Raw genomic sequence first — 18710 nt, 5'->3', positions numbered from 1 at the left:
TGCCGTATATTTTGGGGGACCCTGTCGGCTACTGATTTACATAAAACAAGTAGAAAACATAACGGTGAGACAAACTTCAATGTGAAAACAAAGAATGAACAGAAAACCAAACCCTCAACTCGTATGCTACGTGCATCATGAACATATAAAACTGAAATGTTGGATGCCGGGAAGATTTAAGGTCAAGCAATTCATAATTAATTTCGATAGCACAGTACCATGCCAATTAAAGAGTGCTAAAGCTATTAACGAAACCAATCAGTTGCATATATCACTACTGCCCCCTAGTGGCAAAGTGGTTCCCTCGCATCTGCTAGAAAGAACAATTAGTAAAATCAGACAGAAGATAATTTGAGATCATGCAAATTTCATCCCATAGAGCTAACCATGGAAAATTAGGCGATTTCATAGCCGTTGGACGATGTACCTGCACTACCTTATGGTAGAACTTTGTCAGTAAAGTTGTGTGGTCCTGCTTTGCATGTAAACAAAAAAAAACCTCCTGAAACAGAAGATATTTCTCATCAGTTCAGAGATATAGGAGACAGATGTTGGGACACTTTGGACTATAATATATTTTGCAATGCACTTCTTTCTGTTCTTCCGAAGAGTATACAGATAACAGAAACCAAAATACAGGAGAGAGCGGAGAAGAGAGTAGCTTAAGAGTGAGGGGGATGTGGGGTAAATAAATAAAACAAAAACATTGTGTGAGGTCATGGACTATTGACCGAATCTTATTTACTGATGATTTTTTTAAGTAATATTTACACTTTTTTACATTAGTTATAGATCTGCATGGTCTTATAGTGCTCCAATAATACAAAGAACATGAACACTAAACGGAGCAAAAAACAAAACAAAACCTATTCCTCGTTGCAACAGCTTTTTTTACCTGCTCTAATTTAATGCGGCAGTTCAATGAAGGTATTAGGTCTCCAAAGAACAATTTTGTTATTAAGAAAGTACGATCAATTACTTTAATCAACAGCCCTTGAATCTAGATTGAAGTTGAGAGCAAATAAAACGGCAATGAAACGAAAACACAATGCCAACGACAAACAAAAAGCAACAATGGTTTACATATGATGGACATGTTCAACATATTGGATAGCATAAACATATGATAGTATTTTTTTGCAGAATATAACTCAGATTAACATTTCAACACGTCGCAACATTAACATGCCAAGCACAATATCAATCTTAAACGTCCTATCTGGTTTTAATTACATTTATAAATCAAAGATAATATATATTTTGTATCGGCAAAAGGCTATTTTTATTTGGAAATGTACACAATCTAGATTCATTTTCCTTTATAGCTTCATAACCAGTGGGGTTATATAGAGAAAGCATAAAGGGCAGTTCACAAAACTAATGTGACTGCTGTAGAGTGGAACAACAGCAAACTAACAAGAACCACAGTGTATGAAGTCACTTGTTATAGTGACTTTACTATTTCCAAACAAAGACAATTTGGCATTATGAAAAAAGTACATGGGAAAAACAAAAGGCCCTATAAATGACATTTGGAGACAATAATGCAGCTAAACTCAACATGTAGACCGACGAGGCATTGGCTGAGGCTGCACATCCATCCGGCGTTCGTTCTTACTGAATCGATTGCATTCACACCAAACAACGTTCAACATGTGTCGTCCTTTTTCTGTCATTGCCGCTTACAGATGTTCAGGGTTGGTAGGTCTCGTAGGGAAGAGCTATTCAAACTGTCTACTGGTTCAGCACGTCTACAGGTGTTCAGACTGAAACCGGCGTTGAGTATTATCCAACGGGGATGCCATACAGCTGATGACCAGCAGTCAGTTATCCCTGGTTAACGCGACCAGAGTCAAGATGCCCCTGAATGTACCCCTTCAATGAGGTCGGCTGAGGACGAATCCACATTCAGCCTGAAACAAGCGTGACAAAATACTTGACTAGACACTTGGAACAGTTTCAAAGCATCGTATTCTAAACGACAATACCTGATAGCGAACACTCTGGCACTCTGGCTGCCAGCTATAGCGGAACATGCTAGGTGGCGCAAAAGAAAGGCTAGGTGTACCGCGTGGAAGCCTCTGGAAGCCCTTTTATACTCTAGTGTACGTTTCAATCCTCTCCGTTTTCAGAACCACCGTAGTTACGGCGGAACGGTGTTGGCGTGGACGTATCTTCTCGACCGTCACATCATGGTTATATATATATATATAACATATATTCTTCCCTCGCCGTCGCCGTGATGGGCAACTGATCACGCCATGCGCGGCGCCGAGCGGTCGTCGGTGGGGGTCCTCTTCAGCTTAACCCCCTTGCGGATGGCCGCCAGCATGCTGCCCCCCTCCTCCGCCCCTCCCTCCATCAGCTCCTCCCCATCCCACTCCTCCCGGGCGCCTTCGCCGGGCCGCCCTCCGGGGGGCGGGGAGCCCAGGCTGACGTAGGACGGGGGGTTGGTGGCGGCCTGGCCGCTCCAGCAGGCCACGGGCAGCCCCTCCCGGCCCCGGCCCGGGGGGGACAGAGAGCTCTCCTCCCCTCGCTCTCCGCTCGCCTGCGCCGCCGCCGCCGCCGCCGCCTCCTCCCCGCCGCCCCTGCCGGGGCTGAGGCGGGGCAGGTCGGGCACGGTGGGGATCAGCGCGGGGACCATGGGGGTCCGGATGTGGATGGGCCCCGTGCCGGGGACAGAGCCGCAGCGCCGCACGGCCGGCTTGGTGGAGGGCGTGCGGCGGATGGTGGCGGTCCCCGGCGTGATGATCTGCGGGCCCTGGCTCGCCGAGTACGAGCCGCCGTAGGAGGAGGGGCCGGAGTACCCCTGGCTGGAGTAGCAGGAGGCTGGGGTACGACAGGGAACCAAACGCAGAGGTAAGAACATCAAGGTAAGAACCACGCAAAAGTAATACAGCCGTTTCCTGAAGTGATAGACCGATATTTGCGTTTTTCACGTGTATCGTATCGGCCGATATATATATATATATATATATTTTTTTTTACGTGATTTACAGACAGTTCAATAAATGTTCATTTTTTTTTAATTGACACATTGTAACATTTGTTATCATCATTGTGTCATTTTGAGGATGTAAATTGAGGGAGGCTTAGCCTGGAAATCCAGACCCACATCTAGAAGCTGTAGGGTCTGGCAACGCGTAATGAAAATGGCCCAACTCGAGGGGCGGCACCAAGCATGCGTTTGAAAATATCATTGGATAACACACATTGGATAAACACTATGACCAATCAGAAGAATACAAGGGGTGACGTATCCAGACCAGTGGAGCAAACCAATAGAAAAACGGTAAAACAACAACGCTTTTGGCCCTCCTATATTGATACATCGATGTGATTGATTAATGTTCTGGGCCAGGGGAGGCCAAGAATATACAAGAGTATATTGCTCGTACCCAGAGGGACTCGCTGAGCAAATTCAAATTGTGCTCTTGCGAGATCTCGAGAATTTCCAGGGTATTATCGGCTCCAAATATCGGCTCAAGAATATCGGTATCGGCGTATCGGTTATTGGCGAAGGCTGATGAAAATAAAATCGGTATCGGCCCTAAGAAATCTGTATCGTCGATCCCTAGTTTCCCGCTTCTTCTGCTTGCTCTGATAAGGTTACGATGGACTAGGGGCACGTTGCGGAATACGGTCGTCCCGTTTAGTCCGTTATGAAGTAAGGCAAATGTTTATATCTTTACGAGTTTATGTTTTCGTCGCAAACCTTCCATGTAAATGAGCGTGTGGACTTTACATCGTGACTGCATTCATGTTTTATAACTGAAACGCAAATCACTGAAAACGGTGCAGTTATTTTCATTGAAGTCTTAGAAACCACTGCTTTAGTCTCAACAATATGTCCACCAAGTTCCCAGGAGTGCCTTAATGACCCTGCGAATCAACAGTTATACGACCTCACTGATCTACGCATGTTAAAGCGAAACGACGTCAGAGAGGAAGTCACCTGTCGGAGTGGGGGGGTAGCCCCCGGCGGCGGCGGTGCTGTGGACTGGCGTGGAGGGGTAGGGCCCACCGGGGTACATGGGCTGTCCGGAGGGGTAGGGGGCCTGGGGGCTGGGCAGCCCGGCCGCGGCGGGGTAGGGCCCCCCGGGGTACATGGGCTGTCCGGCGGGGTAGGGGGCCTGCGTGCTGGGCAGGCCGGCCGTGGAGGCGGGCCTCTTGGCCTGGAACATGCGGCGGTAGGACTGGCTGATCTCGCTGTTGCGGGGAATGGTGGAGGACTTGTCGAAGTCCGGCTGCTGCTGGGCCTCCGGCTCCTGGTCGCCGGCCATGGAGAAGTAGTCGTAGTCGGACACTGCGGGTGGGGCGCATTAACGAGAGGCGTCAGGAGCTGTGTTCGAAATCGTTCCCTATCATGGACGTAGTGCACTAAATAGGGTGCACGCCATTTTGTAGGGTGTTCGAATTCTCAGTGGTCCACTATATAGGGCACTATAAAGTGGACTTTAAAACATACGATGTTCCCTACCCGTATACCACAATGCAATGCGGTCGTGTTTTTCCGGAGGAGAAGAAGAAGCTGAATAAACGCGAAAACTAATACATTAAATGATGGAGTCTCCGGCTTTCGTATAGAAATGTCAACAATTTATTTGGGATTTAACATAGAATATTTAACATTCAAAATTAATTAAAAAAATACTTGAACAAGGAAATGTAACATTCAACATCAATACAACCTCCAGCTTTCCTCGTGAGTGCCTGGTATGTTTACATGATGTGGGCGCATCTGTCTGCGTCACACAAATACCCGGCGCATTTACTGACGCAAATGACGTTTAGAAATGTTCAGCGTAGTGTCCGAATTCTCGTTCCCTATTCCCTATATAGTGCACTAAATCATGTACACTATATAGGTAATAGGGAACGAGCTTATAGGGAACGATTTCGAACACAGCTTGTGATGCACACGGAGCCGAGAGCCGCACAGGCTGAACCTCTTGGGGCTCAGTACAGACTGTACGGACTCAGGAGGACCTCACGTGTCTAGTGCTTGGCGTCAAACATGACGATGGATAGCATGGTGCTTTGGCTTAATCATGACCTATTGACATGAAGCCCGCCTTTGTCGGAGCCAGGGTTCCAGTGTGGGAATCAGGCCCAGGATCGGTTACGTTAGTAACATTCTCCAATTCACTCAAGGTGGTGTGTGTGTGTGTTTGCGTGTGTGCGTGCGTGCGACTACCTTGCGAGGGGATGGTGTCCTCTGAGCAGCAGGGTGTGGTGGACTGGGTGCTGTACCCACTGGAGCACTGCATGGAGTCCCTGCTGGACCTCTGGGCGTCCAGCTGGAGGCCTCGGGACAGGGCCAGGGCCAGCTCGTCGTGGGCCTCTAGCGCCCCCGCCTGGAGGATGCAGGGAGACACGCGTTACACACCGTTGACGGGAATCTGCACTGGCCTCAGGATACAGTGCCACTATTATACGGACGATTTAGCGGTGGAATTGGCGTACCGTTGAAAGATACAGTGTGTACGATTTAGTGACACTAGACAATGACAGTAGATGAAGAATTATTTTGCACGTGTATGACCCAATCAATGGCTGAATCATATCAGCATACGCCTAAATGTTGCTTTGCTCGAATCAACTCAACTCAACAAGCGGCTGATGAGGTTGAGAATCAACAAATACTAATGTTAACTAACTTTGGTTCTTAAAAGGTTATCCCCTAAAAACACTATTGCACCTAGGTCCGATTTTTACCAAAGATGTACTTTCCGATAATTAATAAAAGTTTTCCAATATATTATTTTGTGTGTCATTACTTGCTGCTGAAAAAATGTCTGGCCCAACTGAATCTGTCCTAGAATAGCCCTGCTCTATCCGCCCACCTGAGGACAGGAGCCCAGGGGCCCGCAGCCCAGCTCCTCCGCTGCGTCCAGGGGGTAGCCGGGCGCCATGCCGACCGCGGGCGCTGAGGTGGGCGGGGCCGAAACGGGCGTGGCCGGCGCGCTGGTCCGCTGGCCCTCGGCGTTGGGGTCGACCGGCCCCAGGGGGTGGTCCTTGTCCTTCCTCCGCCGCAGCGTGTTGACCATGGGCTGGTCGTAGGGGCCCGGCTTGGCCCAGTCCTGCACACACACACACACAGATTAGTAGACTCTCCTGCTGCTGGCGGGCCCTTCTGTTTCCGGGCTACACTAGAGCAGTGGTACTCAAATGGGGGTACGCGTACCCCAAGGGGTACTTTTGGCCTAAACGTAAATCTAAAAACAAGGAGAATCCGTGTAAAAGAAAAGCGCATCCAGAAACACTTTGTTAGTTTCAGTAGCTCCCTGGCGTTGTGCTTCTTTTGTGGAGGAATTAGCCCACAGTTACATGAAGCAGAGGCCTATGTACACTGCCAAATTGACCGCACATATTATTTATGTTCATTTTTTTTATTTTCTCAAAAAATCTTTTGATACCGGTGAAGGGGGTACTCAGCTGAAAAAATATCTTGGAGGGGGTACACTAGTAGGAAAAGACTGAGATCCACTGATCTAGAGGTTTTGCTATCGCTGTTTCTGATTGGTGTAAATGACTGCGGAGTGAAAACTAGCTAGCAGCCTTCAGACCTGAGCATCCGGCTTCTCTTTTAACTAAGCTCTCAATACCGCTGCAGTACAGCTGTCGTTAACGGTAACAGGCTTAGGCCCCGGGGGGGGGAAGCCCCTGGAACATAAGGGTGGACGGGGAGGACGTGGCGGACCGACCTTCCAGCTGGGCACCCTGGAAGACGGCAGCATGCTGGAGCTCAGGGTGCAATAGCTGGGGAAGTCTGGGAGCAGGGCCGAGGTGGGCCGCAGCCACGACCGTGAGGGGCAGGTGGTGGTGGAGGAGGAGGCGGAGGAGGTGGAGGAGGTGGACGGGGAGGGGGGCAGGAGGGGGAAGGCCCCGCTGGAGGAGCCCAGACTCCCCGTCCTGCCGGCCAGGTAGGGGGAGTCTGCGGCCCCCGGGGCGTAGTGGTCGAATCCGTTGGTCAGCTGGAAGGGGGTGGTGGTGTGTGTGGTGTGTGTGTGTCGGGGGGGGGGGGGGGGGGGTGGGGTGGGAGGAGGATGAGGGTATAAGGAGCGTTCAGGACGCAAAGGAAAAAACAAAATGGGAAATGAAAGTTAATGAAATGAAGGAACAACGAGGATACAAAAAAAACACATATGTAATGTAATGGCGCAAAATAATAATTAAAGAATTTTTTCGGATGACAAAATTCAAATCATATAACGAATAAGGAATCCATCTGAATTTCCCCTTTCTCTGAATAATAAACACAACAACCACAGACAACAAACAAACAAAATAATGACCAAAACATGAATGAATGACCTGAACGGAGAGCAAAACCCTGTGAACCCCCCTGAAGCTCCGCTCTCTTCACACGGACAGTGAGAGAGAGCACCGACGCCACGCTCTTACTTTGAAAGGAAGAAGCGAGGCCGTAACCCAGAGGGATGGTTACACAGCGAGCCGGCGAGTGTGGGGGGGGGGGGGGTTAAACAGGAGGTGTGGGGGGGAGGGGATCGTCAGAGTGCGGGTGGGGGGGGGGGGGGGGGGGGGGATGTGTCACCTTGTCGGGAGTGTGCGGAGGCACGGCAGCGTGGGCAGAAGCAGTAGCAGAGGACGGAGAGCCGCCGCAGTCGCCATGAGGCAGAGGGGCCTCAGACGCCTCAGAGGAGCTGGAACAGGGACAGGACTGGAGAGGGGTGGGGGGGGGGGGCAGAGCGAGCAGGAGCCAGGGAGGGAGGGAGGGAGAGAGAGAGGGAGCAAGAGTCAGGGAGGGAGTGAGAGGAAGGGGGGAGAGGGGGAGAGAGAGAGAGAGAGAGAGAGAGAGCAAGAGAAAGTGGGAATGGGGAGTGACGATAGCGAGAGAGGTGATAAAGTGGGGGCGATGGGGGGGGGGGGGGGGGGGGGGGGGGTAGAGAGAAAGAGAGAGAGGTGGGAGGGGGGGTTAATAACACGGACAGGAGCCAGTTGTTAGAAGGAGGAGCAGAGGAAGCAGCTTCTCACTGTCTGTCGCAGCAGTGTCAACTCAAGCCCCGCCGAGGGAGAACGACACAGCAGAGAGAAAAGCGGGGGGGGGGGGGCAAAACAAAGACGAGTGGTCGGCTACGAGTTTGAGCAGCTCCCAGAGGAGGCGTGGGCAAAAAAAAAATCAGCCTCCGATTTTAGGGAGAGATACACCTCCATGCAGCACTCCATCAGACGCCTGCGCGGTGTGCCTTGCTCTCCCCTCTGAGGGGGGGGGGGTTCTCTGGGCTCTTGGCAGTGCTTTCCTTGGCCTACAAACCCAAGGAGGAGGAGGGCCCCGGTTGTTTCTGGCCCCGGTGCAAACCTCAGCGGCTATAACTGCGCTGAGCGTCGGGGCAGCTTGGCGGGCACATTCCCAGGGTCTTTCCCCGGCCGTCACGCAGCCAGTGAGCAGGAGGTTGGCCCCGCATGGCAGGGGCCAAGCCCTCCTCCTTCCACCTCAAACCCATTAGCGTGGGGGCATCAGAGCATATTTCTATACCCCGGCGGTGTCAGTAAAACATCTGCCCCGCTTGGCTGGTGAGTGCCTGCAGAGACTTGGCACTCGGGGGCCATGAACCACAGCTCGGAGTGCAGCCGTGCCGCCCCCCCCCCCCCCCCCCCCCCCCCCCCCCCCCCCCTCCACACACACTGAGAGGCCGGGGCAGTCAGAGGTGATTGCTAATGAGTGCCGGCTGACAGGCGGAATGCGACCGCGATCGTCCGATGAGCCGTCCTGATTGGTGTGCGGCTGAAGACGTCTCATTTCTGACTGCCATAGATCCGGCGGGCGGCCTCAGCCTTCCAGAGGACGGGGTGGTTTTGGAGTCCTCTGGAAGGCTGAGGCGGACCGCAGGACTGTCACGGTGACTGACTCCTAAATGACGCGGTTTGACTTGACCTGGATCTCACTGGGACGCCGGTGGAGCCACGGCGCAAAGGCTCATTTCCTCTTACGTTTACGCTATAATCAAAACAGGGAAATGACTTCACTAGGATCCCGAGCTCTTTAACTACTGTCCAGGAGGCCAGGCCTTTCCGTGGCCGTGCCAGCGTTTCGGTGTGTGGGAACCAGGCACTGGATAGTTTATCACAACGGGATGGAGTCCCACGCTCTCTTTTAAGGGGCTGGGGGTGGGGGGGTTTTGGGGAAAACAAACTAGATTGTTTTCTGTAAATCTTCACGGAGACTCCTTCACGACCGGCACAGTTTCAGAGCACCTCTATCAGAGTCCAGATCACATCTGTAAATCTGTATGTCTTGCACTAAAAAATAGTGCGAAGCATTAAGTAGCATCTTATCCTAGATATATTTGTTGTATGTGTTAACCTAACGATTGTTAGGTTACTGTACCGACCGAGGAATATTGGTTCTCTTTCTTCCGACTTATTGTAAGTTGCTTTGGATAAAAGGGTCTGCTAAATGCCCTTAATGTAAATGTAAATGTAAAGAAAATCAAAGGGTCAATCGCAGAGCATCAAGATTACAATTACACATTGTCGACCTCATTGAGAGAACCAAGCGACACATGCTCATCGCACCAACTAAGAAAACTGTTTTTGTAGAAACCAACCGGCGAAGAAAACACCATTTATAGACCAAGGACACCGTCCACACAGAAACAAACCCAACCCCACAACCGGGCGCCGCGGCTTACCTTGGCTTCGGCCAGCATGGGCGAGGGTGACTTGGACGGGGCGTACTGGTCGTGGGAGGAGGAGGTGAAGCCCGAGTCGTGGGAGGAGATGCTGGAGAGGCGGGGCGGGGCCTGAAGGGGCAGCGTGGAGCTGCGGTAGCGGTGGTGGTGGTGGTGGTGGTTGTTGTTGGTGTGGTGGTTGTTGTGGAGCAGGTTGTGGGAGGAGGAGGTGGAGGAAGAGGAGGAGGAGGAGGAGGAAGGAGAATGAGAGTGAGAGCCGCTGCTGGAGCCCCTGGAGTCAGTACTGTTAACGCTGTTCAGACTACTACTGCCAAGCGCAGAGGAGGTGGGAGGAGGAGGAGGAGAGGGGGAGGAGGAGGAGGAGGAGAGGGGGAGGAGGAGGAGGGGAGGGGAGGTGGAGGAGGGGAGGTGGGAGGAGGAGGAGGAGAGGGGGAGGTGGGAGGAGGAGGAGAGGGGGAGGCGGAGGAGGGGAGGTGGGATGAGGAGGAGAGGGGGAGGTGGGAGGAGGTGGGAGGAGGAGGAGGAGAGGGGGAGGTGGAGGAGGGGAGGATGGGGAGGGGAGGGGAGGTGGGGGAGGGGAGGATGGGGGGGGGAGGTGGGAGGAGGAGGAGGTGGGAGGAGGAGGAGGTGGGGGAGGGAGGAGGAGAGGGGGAGGTGGGAGGAGGAGGAGGAGGAGGAGGGAGGAGGAGGGGGGGCAGAGGGAGAAGAGGAGAGAAGGGTGGTGTAAAGGGGTGGGGAGGGGGAGAGGAAGAGGAGGAGAGGAGGAGGGTGTTGTAAGGGGGGGGGGAGACGAGGAGCAGGGAGTGAATTGTCAGGAGACGACAATGAGAGGATTAAGGAAGGAGTGTGTGTGTGTATGGGTCGGGTGGGGGGGTTGTGACAAGGGGGAGGGGGAGGGGAAACAATTAAAACAGCACACCAAGATGCAGCGGCAAGCAGTGGCCCAGAGACCAACCCAATCAAATTAAATAAAACCATGACAAGACGAAATAATGGCACTGACACAGAAAGCATACCAGCACTTAAAACCTGCACTGTGTTTAGCTTTCACAGGTGAAAAAGATGTGATATTAATTACTATGACTAGTTAATTATTGTGTGTTCACTACTATGCCAGTACATGGCAGGGAATTTAGTGCAAAACCTTTTTGCATCTTAAGTAAAAAATGAGCTTTTCAGGTTTTAACAGACAATCAAGTGGTATATGATGGTCTGCTAGAACCTTACAAGTAATGATTTTGCTTTCAGAATAAGTATTTTTGTTTGCAATGTAAAAGGTTTTTAGAACCACTTAAAAGACACAAATCTACCTCCATACACTACAATTACAATCACGATGAAGAAATCAATTTCAAACAACAAGGACAGATGAAAAGCAAAACAAATTGATGGATGATCAGCCTGCACATTACTAGGGGTTATTATGGTCTGGAATGTGGTAAACCAGCCCATGTTGCATAATGTTTCTGTGTGCACGTCAAATGGTCTGTATAGCCTCGGTCAATGTGGGTCAAAGTCTCTAGAAGTAATTCACAAATATAACTTGTATAGCCTGTCATGTTAATTTATATTGCGATTCAAATAGTAGACAGTGGTATGCAGGAGCAATAACGTATTTTTGGACCGCATTGAATCATATTGGCCACCGGGGGGCAGACACATACAAGGCCGATAAAGATGAAAGGCTTTAGCATGCAGTTCTCCATCCAACCCTATTGGCCAGAGGCAAAGCAACAGTGACTTCATCCATTTATAAATAGTGTTTTTACTATGTCATGGAACACTTGCTGACATTATTCATAACCTCCCTGTTAGGTCAACCACTTTAAAATTCAAACTACTTCAATACTTTAGGAGTGTGGATTTGCTAAACCTTGCAAACGATCGTACCGTAAATGAAAGTCGTTTACAGATTACTTTACAGTCGAGACCCACTGCATCACTTTAGGACGCTGTGTCGAGATACATTTACCTCGTACGTTCATAGCTCATAATTCACACGACAGCTGCCGGGGTAGTTATTGGTTCCCAACAGGCCTGCGTCCCAGCCGTGCCTCGGAGGCCAAACATAACAGCGCTCTTTATGATGTGACAAATTCTTAGCACCGAGGAGCTCGAATGGGGCACTGGCTCCGCTATTTGTCTCATTGAACGGGCGGGTCAATTTCTGATTGTCGTCAAATTAGCAATAAGACACCGGGAAGAAGTAACAGTGTCGTGACTGATGCTTTACCGTGAGCACAGGTGTGCCTGGTAGGGTAAAGATTGGTAAAGATGCTGCAGGCTGATCAGCAGCATTCAGATTGCCTATGGATCGGTACAAGCATTGTCCATTTGGTCAAGCAGAAGGGACCGGCTTAGCTCACAAGGTAGAGCGGGTGGATCTGTAACCGGAAGGTCGCTAGTTCGATCCCCGGCTCCTCCTAGCTGAGGGTCGAGGTGTCCCTGAGCAAGACGCCTCACACTGACTGCTCCCGACGGGCTGGCTGTCGCCCTGCGTGGCTGAGACCGCCGTCAGTGTTTGAACGTGTGTATGAACCGTTGTAAGTCATTTTGGATAAAAGTGTCTGCTAAATGCCCTAAATGTAAATGTAAAATGGCAGGCAGAGATTTATTCTGGTGGCGACCCTACGGTGGTCTCTGATAGGGTGTGATGGGAGGATCTGGCGATGGGGGGGGGGGGGGGGGGGGGGCCTACCTGCACATGCTTGACTTCCTTGACATGGTGGCATTTGGGGAAGAGGGCGGAGTCTGGAAGGACCAATGATAGTCCGAGCCCTTCAGGTCCATTATGACCTGCAATGGAGAGACATTTATGTCACATGTCATCGTCACACCGTTGCTTTAAAAGTACCTTTTACTTTACGGCGGTAGGGTTGATGACATGACATATGTGTCACAGTCATATGACCTCCGCCGGGACTCGAGGCCTCTCACCTGCTCGCTGGCCGGGGGGAGGGTGTGGGGGTCAGAGGTCAAGGCCTTGAGGTCATCAGAGATGGTCTGGAGGTGAGTGACCTCTCCGAGCATGGAGATCTCCTCGTCCTTCAGACACACACACACACACACACACACACACACACACAATGAGGAGGGATTTTAGATTAATCAGAAATGGCATCATAAAATCGAAGCAGATACATATTCACACACACCCACACTCAGGATTTAACCTAAACTCCCCCACACACACACAAACAGAGAGAGAAAGGTGTCTGTGTGTGGTAGACCTTTGTACAGTGTTAATAGGGCCCCACTCACCACCACGGGTCGCAGCATGGCCACGAAGCAGCAGAAGCGCTGGCGCTCCTCGATCAGGGCCCTCCTCAGGGCCTGCTTCTCCGTCTCCTCCAGCAGGATGTACTTATCGCTCACATCCTGCATGGCGCTGTCCAGCTGGGGCTGGAAGTCACCGCGGCCTGGACAGAGACACAGACAGACACACAGACAGAGACAGAGACAGAGAGAGAGAGAGAGAGAGAGAGAGAGAGAGAGGGACAGGGAGACAGACAGACAGGGAGACAGACAGACAGGGAGACAGACAGACAGGGAGACAGACAGGGAGAGATACATACATAAAGATTGAGAGGGAGAAAGTGAGGGAAGGACAGAGAGTCAGTCAATCCGTCAAGAGTAAGATGGACAAAATCTATTTGTGCAATTACTCATTAAATTAACACATGAGAAGACATACTGGCTGAAAGCGATTAGAATGGCCCGAACAGTCCCTGACTTAGTGAGTCTGTCTCCTGACAGAGGCTTTCCAATGAGGTCAATTTACTGCAACCCATTTTTGGGCCAAATAGACAACGAAAGATGGCCCCTTCACGGTCAGCCCGACGGTCTTTCTCTCCTCAAGTTAAAGTCGTGTTCTGAAGAGGCAAGTTGGAGCCGGACCGAGGACAATGACCTCACAGCCATGGGGACGCTTGGCTGGCTCCTCTCTTTGTGGTTCTGTGTGACCCAGAGTGTGAGTGTGTGTGTGTGTGTGTGTGTGTGTGTGTGTGTGTGTGTGTGTGTGTGTGTGTGTGTGTGTGTGTGTGTGTGTGTGTGTGTGTGTGTGTGTGTGTGTGTGTGTGTGCGTGTGCGCAAATGCCCCAGTGTGTTTGTGTCCCATTGTGTGTGTGTGTATGTGCGTTTGGTGTGTGTGTGTGCCCCCCACTGTGTGTGTGTGCGTTTGGTGTGTATTTGTCCAAATATGTGTGTGTGTGCCCCAGGATGTGTGTGAGTGTGTGTGTGCATGTGTAAGCGTGTGAGTGTCCTCAGGGTCTAGGTGTGCACATCTGAGCTCGGTGTGACACGAGCATGTGACCCTCGAGAGCATGAGGAAGACGACGAGACGCCAAGGTCGTCTAGTCATTACGTCCTGTGTGTGTGTGTGTGTGTGTGTGTGTGTGTGTGTGTGTGTGTGTGTGTGTGTGTGTGTGTGTGTGTGTGTGTGTGTGTGTGTGTGTGTGTGTGTGTGTGTGTGTGTGTGTGTGTGTGTGTGTAGCGGCAGTATCTCTTGAGTCCTCTATGGTGGCAGGAAGACTGGCGCAGGATGAACTATATCTAGACACTAAAGGACTTTTCCGACCACACACACACACACACACACACACACACACACACACACACACACACACACACACACACACACACAGACACACACACACACACACAAAGTGAATGGCCCGTTAAAGACAGCTCCAATCCACTGGTCGGCTCTGTTGTCTTGAGATAAACAAAGGGCTCTGGCGTCCCGCATTGAGGTTTCTGACCCGGGGCCCACTGCCAAGGGGCCCGCTGCCAAGGGGCCCGCTCCGCTGCAGAGGAGCAGACGCAGCCGCGGTCTCCGTCCAAGGGCCAATCATGTTGTCTGTCTCCATAAGGAACAGGAGAGAACGACATGACTGCATCAGAAGGGAACGCCATCATGTTGTCTGCGCAATCAGCCCGCCGTCCATCTGTGGCGCGGCCCGTCTAGCGCGGTCAGCCTCGGCTTTCCACTTCTCCCACCGCTTCGTTTGCAAACCCCGGGGTTCAGGCCAAGGCTAGGCTTTTCTGCTACGTCTCTTCCTCTTGAATCTCGCTGGGATTCACGCGGGAATGAGTTGGAACGACATCGCAGCTCCACCAAGCGAAACCGTTTGGTCCCTTTAGTCAAAGGACTAAAGGTTCCTCAGCTCCTAGTGGTCTGCGTTTCCAACTCGGTCCAAAGACCCGGGAGGTTAGGCACACGAAGGTCCCGTTACACATGGCACATTACCGATTAAGGAAAACGCGAGAAATAGTGAGAAAATCGTGAGTACTAAATCGTGTCAACTATCCGTTGCAACGCGAATTTTGCGGCCTTTTTTCTGCGGGGAAGAATTCAACCCTCAACCTCAAAATACAAGCGTATTCTCATCAAAACATCCCATGTTTCTAGAGTTTGATTTCGACTCAAGTGCAAAAATGTTTCAGTGAATGGCAGTCCGCGGATGAGGCGGATTAAGATAAGTGTGGAAATAAAGATATACCTGAATAACATCAGTGTTTGTGATCAATACTACATTAGGGTTGTGATTGTGGCTACGGTTCATTCTGTGATTCTGCTGTATGTGTTGACAGCCGGTTTACAAGGGAGGTCACAAGTGAGTTTGTCTTCAACAACAACAAATCAATGTGGGCAGGATGAGAAGGGAGTAGACAGGGGGACTAAGCAGAGCAGAGAATTGGAAATTGCAGCGTCTACCAGAGTTCCTCTCTGTAGATCTACAAACACAATCAGACCCAAAGGCGGATTTGATTTCTAAGCCTCCGGCTGCTAAGTATACATTTACGTTGTTTGGGATTTTCGGGAAAAGCCGGGGCCTTATGAGAACGAGCAAGGGACCTAGTTAAAAATAAAACTGGGTTGTGTAACATGGTCTAAAGCAGGGAATGTCTTTTCTTCCACCGAGCGGTTCAGTGTCTCGCTAACGAGGCTCTGATTGGACGCTGAGGCCAGACAGAGCTGGAAAGTGGACTCACTGGACCAACTGCTCTCCCTGATCACAATAAGGGATGGCGTTTTAAGGCATTTTGAGAAGCTGCATTCAAGTATTGCAGTGTACTCAAAAAGGAAGTATACCCAACAGAACCGCATACGTTTGTGGAAAATAGAGCTCATAAACAATTCTATCCAATGAAATTGATCAGCATTTCAACTCGCCTGCAACTGTCACTGATTTTAAAACGTCTCGGATCAATCGTGTTTCATAAATAAAGTCCCTGATATCGATTCATAGGGTCAGTGGAGCCAAGCCTTCAGACTGGTTTCTACGATATTACATTGACCCTTGTTGGCAGTTCATTGACAAATATTTGACAGAGATATCAATTAATTGCTTGTGCATTAATAAGTCTCACTGGTTTCTGAAGTGAATGCAACAAACTGAAAGGTGAATACTTAATCATTTGGCATCAAGGTGAGATAAGTGAAACATTTCGGATTTTAGTTTCAATGACACTACCCTGACACGACCCTCAATATAGGCTGCTAACAAAAAACTAAGTATTAAAGAGGTGGCTCTTTAGGAACAATGCAAACAGATTGTGGGATTAAGTTACTGTGGGAACAATACTAGGTCGCTTTGGTAGGTGAACATAAAGGCACGGTTGTGTGTGAGAGAGACAGAGAGAGAGTGAGCGAGACGGATTAAGATTGTGTGAGAAGATTAAGTATAAAGTAAGAGAGCAAGGAGGGCCAAAGTATACACACACACACACTTCCTCACCTCCATTCCAGATTGATATTGACAAAATGCCTGGAGGCAACCATACAATGCAATGCAATTACCAGCTGTTTCTGGTAATTGCACCTGAAAATAAATGTTTTTCTAGATCAGCACTCGATTTATAATGGTAAGAACATTGACAAAAATGGCAAAGGCTAAATCGCAAAATATGCTCTCAATCTCCCAAGAAAACAATCCACCACTAACTGGGCCTCTCACACTCACTCACACTCTCATTTAGAGTGGATTTCCTCTCAGAGTAGCAGTTTAACGTTCGCTGGAGAGCTTTATGGCTAAGCTTTTGCAAAGGCAAACCATAATCCGGCCCTCTGCGTTCAAATGAGCAAACCCAGAGTTATTTTAACAGGTCTCAACCAACTCTGGCCCTCCAGGGAAATCAGCTTATCGGGAGAAATGGCCGCTGTGAAGAAGAAGAACGGACCCAGATCCAACTCGGAACGGTCGACTGGTTCTCCCGCAGGTTGCTACAGGACGATGCCTCAGTTTACAGGGATGCGCGTCCTGTGATGAATCGCTAGTGATACATGCTAGCCAAGTTTCCAGCCGACTATTATGTAAATAAACAGCTTCCCCGGCACAGGGCTTTGCGAGGTCCACAACACCAAAAAAGGCTGCGCTAATTTGTTGCTTAGCATAGACCGCCTTATAGATAAATACACTTAGTGTCTACATATGGAGAGTTATAGAGACGTATACAGAGATGTGTGTGTGTGTGTGTGTGTGTGTGTGTGTGTGTGTGTGTGTGTGTGTGTGTGTGTGTGTGTGTGTGTGTGTGTGTGTGTGTGTGTGTGTGTGTGTGTGTGTGTGTGTGTGTGTGTGTGTGTGTTTACACCAGTCCCAGCCTGGTCAGATTAGCCTCCTTATGTAATGACTGCTGAGGCTCCTCTTATCAAATGTCTCTTGCTTATAACGTTATTAACTTGATTTACTCTAGTCTTCTTCTAGCTCAGCAAAGGGTGAACATGTTTTGCTGTGTCAGGGCTCTCTGGTGTCCCAGGGTTTTCTAATGGGTGGATGAGAAGGAGCCGAGAGGAATATTGAGGGCGTGTGAGTGCGTGGGTGCTCCCGGAGAACACATCCTTTCAGCTGCTCATCGGTTCAGGGCTCCTGTTTGCAGATTGTGCGCTACTGAACGAGAGAGAAGAACAAGTGTCTCTGTTATCAGTCGCCCCTGGGTTCACACAGCCGGTGTAACGAGCCCTGAACACGCACAGAAGGAAATCCTTATCAGGACTTGAGTCACATGCTCGGCATTAGAAGGTAAAGCGAGACAGACGGGCCGAGAGCGAGACAGACAGACAGACAGACCCAGACACCGGCAGACAGACAGACAGACGGACTCAATGTAGGTCACGTTATTGTTTACGCGTTTGACTCTAATTTCTTCAAACTTTTGGCTGCGTACACTTTTCGTGTCATCAAAAGTAGAGCCCTCCAGGCTCACAAAAGGATGAAAGCTGAACTGGATCACTTTCTCACACACATGCATGGCGCACGTGTTGATGCTAACACCACTCAACTACAAGGGCTTTTCACGTGACCCAATGATTCCATTTTCTCCAGCAACGCTTTTTTCTTTTTTTCTCTGCCTCGCGCCCAGCCAGAAAAACACGGTCATGAGATGCCCTTCAGATACTGGTAAACACAGAGGTAACAGATCACGCCGGTTCTGCACCCACACAGCCCGCACACTCACGGTGCATAAAGTACCAGAGAGACCTTTTCCCTCATTCCTGAACCGTTGTTTAGTCCGTAAAAATAAGCCGTATAAATTTGTATGCATCATAAGTATTTGTGTTTGTTTCTTGTGTGTTTGTGTGTCTGTCTGTCTATCTGTGTAGTCAGTTTGTTTTTTGCTTGTGTGTCTAAGCGTGTGTCTCTAAGCATGTGTGTGTGTGTGTGTGTGTGTGTGTGTGTGTGTGTGTGTGTGTGTGTGTGTGTGTGTGTGTGTGTGTGTGTGTGTGTGTGTGTATCTGTATCTAAGCTTTTGTTTGTGTGTTTGTGAGTCTGTCTGTGTGTGTGTCTGTGTGTGTTGCAGACGAGATAAACTTGGTGTGATGTCAACGGGTCCACGAGCCTATTAGTTGAGTCACACGTGGGAGTGAGACAAAAAACACAGCATATTTTGCCTACTTAATGACCAGTCTGTGTGTGTGCATGCATATGTGAGTGTGTGTGTGTGTGTGTGTATATGTGTGTGTGTGCATGTATATGTATGTGTGCGTGTATATGTATGTGTGTGTGTATATGTATGTGTGTGCGTGTGCGCGTGTGATATACAACAGATAAAGCA

General features: G+C 50.0%; 1 protein-coding gene across 5 annotated transcripts in view; it reads right to left on the bottom strand.

The window, feature by feature from the left end:
- Positions 1 to 557: 557 nt before the first annotated feature.
- The window catches only part of LOC115554614 (protein MTSS 1), a 61436-nt gene continuing 43283 nt past the window's right edge, over positions 558 to 18710 (bottom strand). The window contains exons 7-16 of one of the 5 annotated variants that reach the window (XM_030371400.1): positions 12918 to 13075; positions 12594 to 12701; positions 12355 to 12452; positions 9657 to 9960; positions 7559 to 7684; positions 6708 to 6977; positions 5847 to 6083; positions 5198 to 5357; positions 3956 to 4306; positions 558 to 2829 (exon numbers count right to left, since the gene is read on the bottom strand). In XM_030371400.1, the coding sequence (XP_030227260.1) occupies positions 2255 to 2829; positions 3956 to 4306; positions 5198 to 5357; positions 5847 to 6083; positions 6708 to 6977; positions 7559 to 7684; positions 9657 to 9960; positions 12355 to 12452; positions 12594 to 12701; positions 12918 to 13075 (2387 nt within the window). In that variant the 3' untranslated portion in view covers positions 558 to 2254. Of the gene's footprint in view, positions 2830 to 3955; positions 4307 to 5197; positions 5358 to 5846; positions 6084 to 6707; positions 6978 to 7558; positions 7685 to 9656; positions 9964 to 12354; positions 12453 to 12593; positions 12702 to 12917; positions 13076 to 18710 lie in introns of all 5 variants that reach the window. The other 4 variants (XM_030371399.1, XM_030371402.1, XM_030371401.1 and 1 more) reach the window with 4 other exon arrangements.

This window comes from Gadus morhua, chromosome 11 (genome assembly GCF_902167405.1).
Source record: "Gadus morhua chromosome 11, gadMor3.0, whole genome shotgun sequence".
Classification (NCBI taxonomy): Eukaryota; Metazoa; Chordata; class Actinopteri; order Gadiformes; family Gadidae; genus Gadus; species Gadus morhua.
This window is presented reverse-complemented; position numbering and strand designations above follow the sequence as displayed.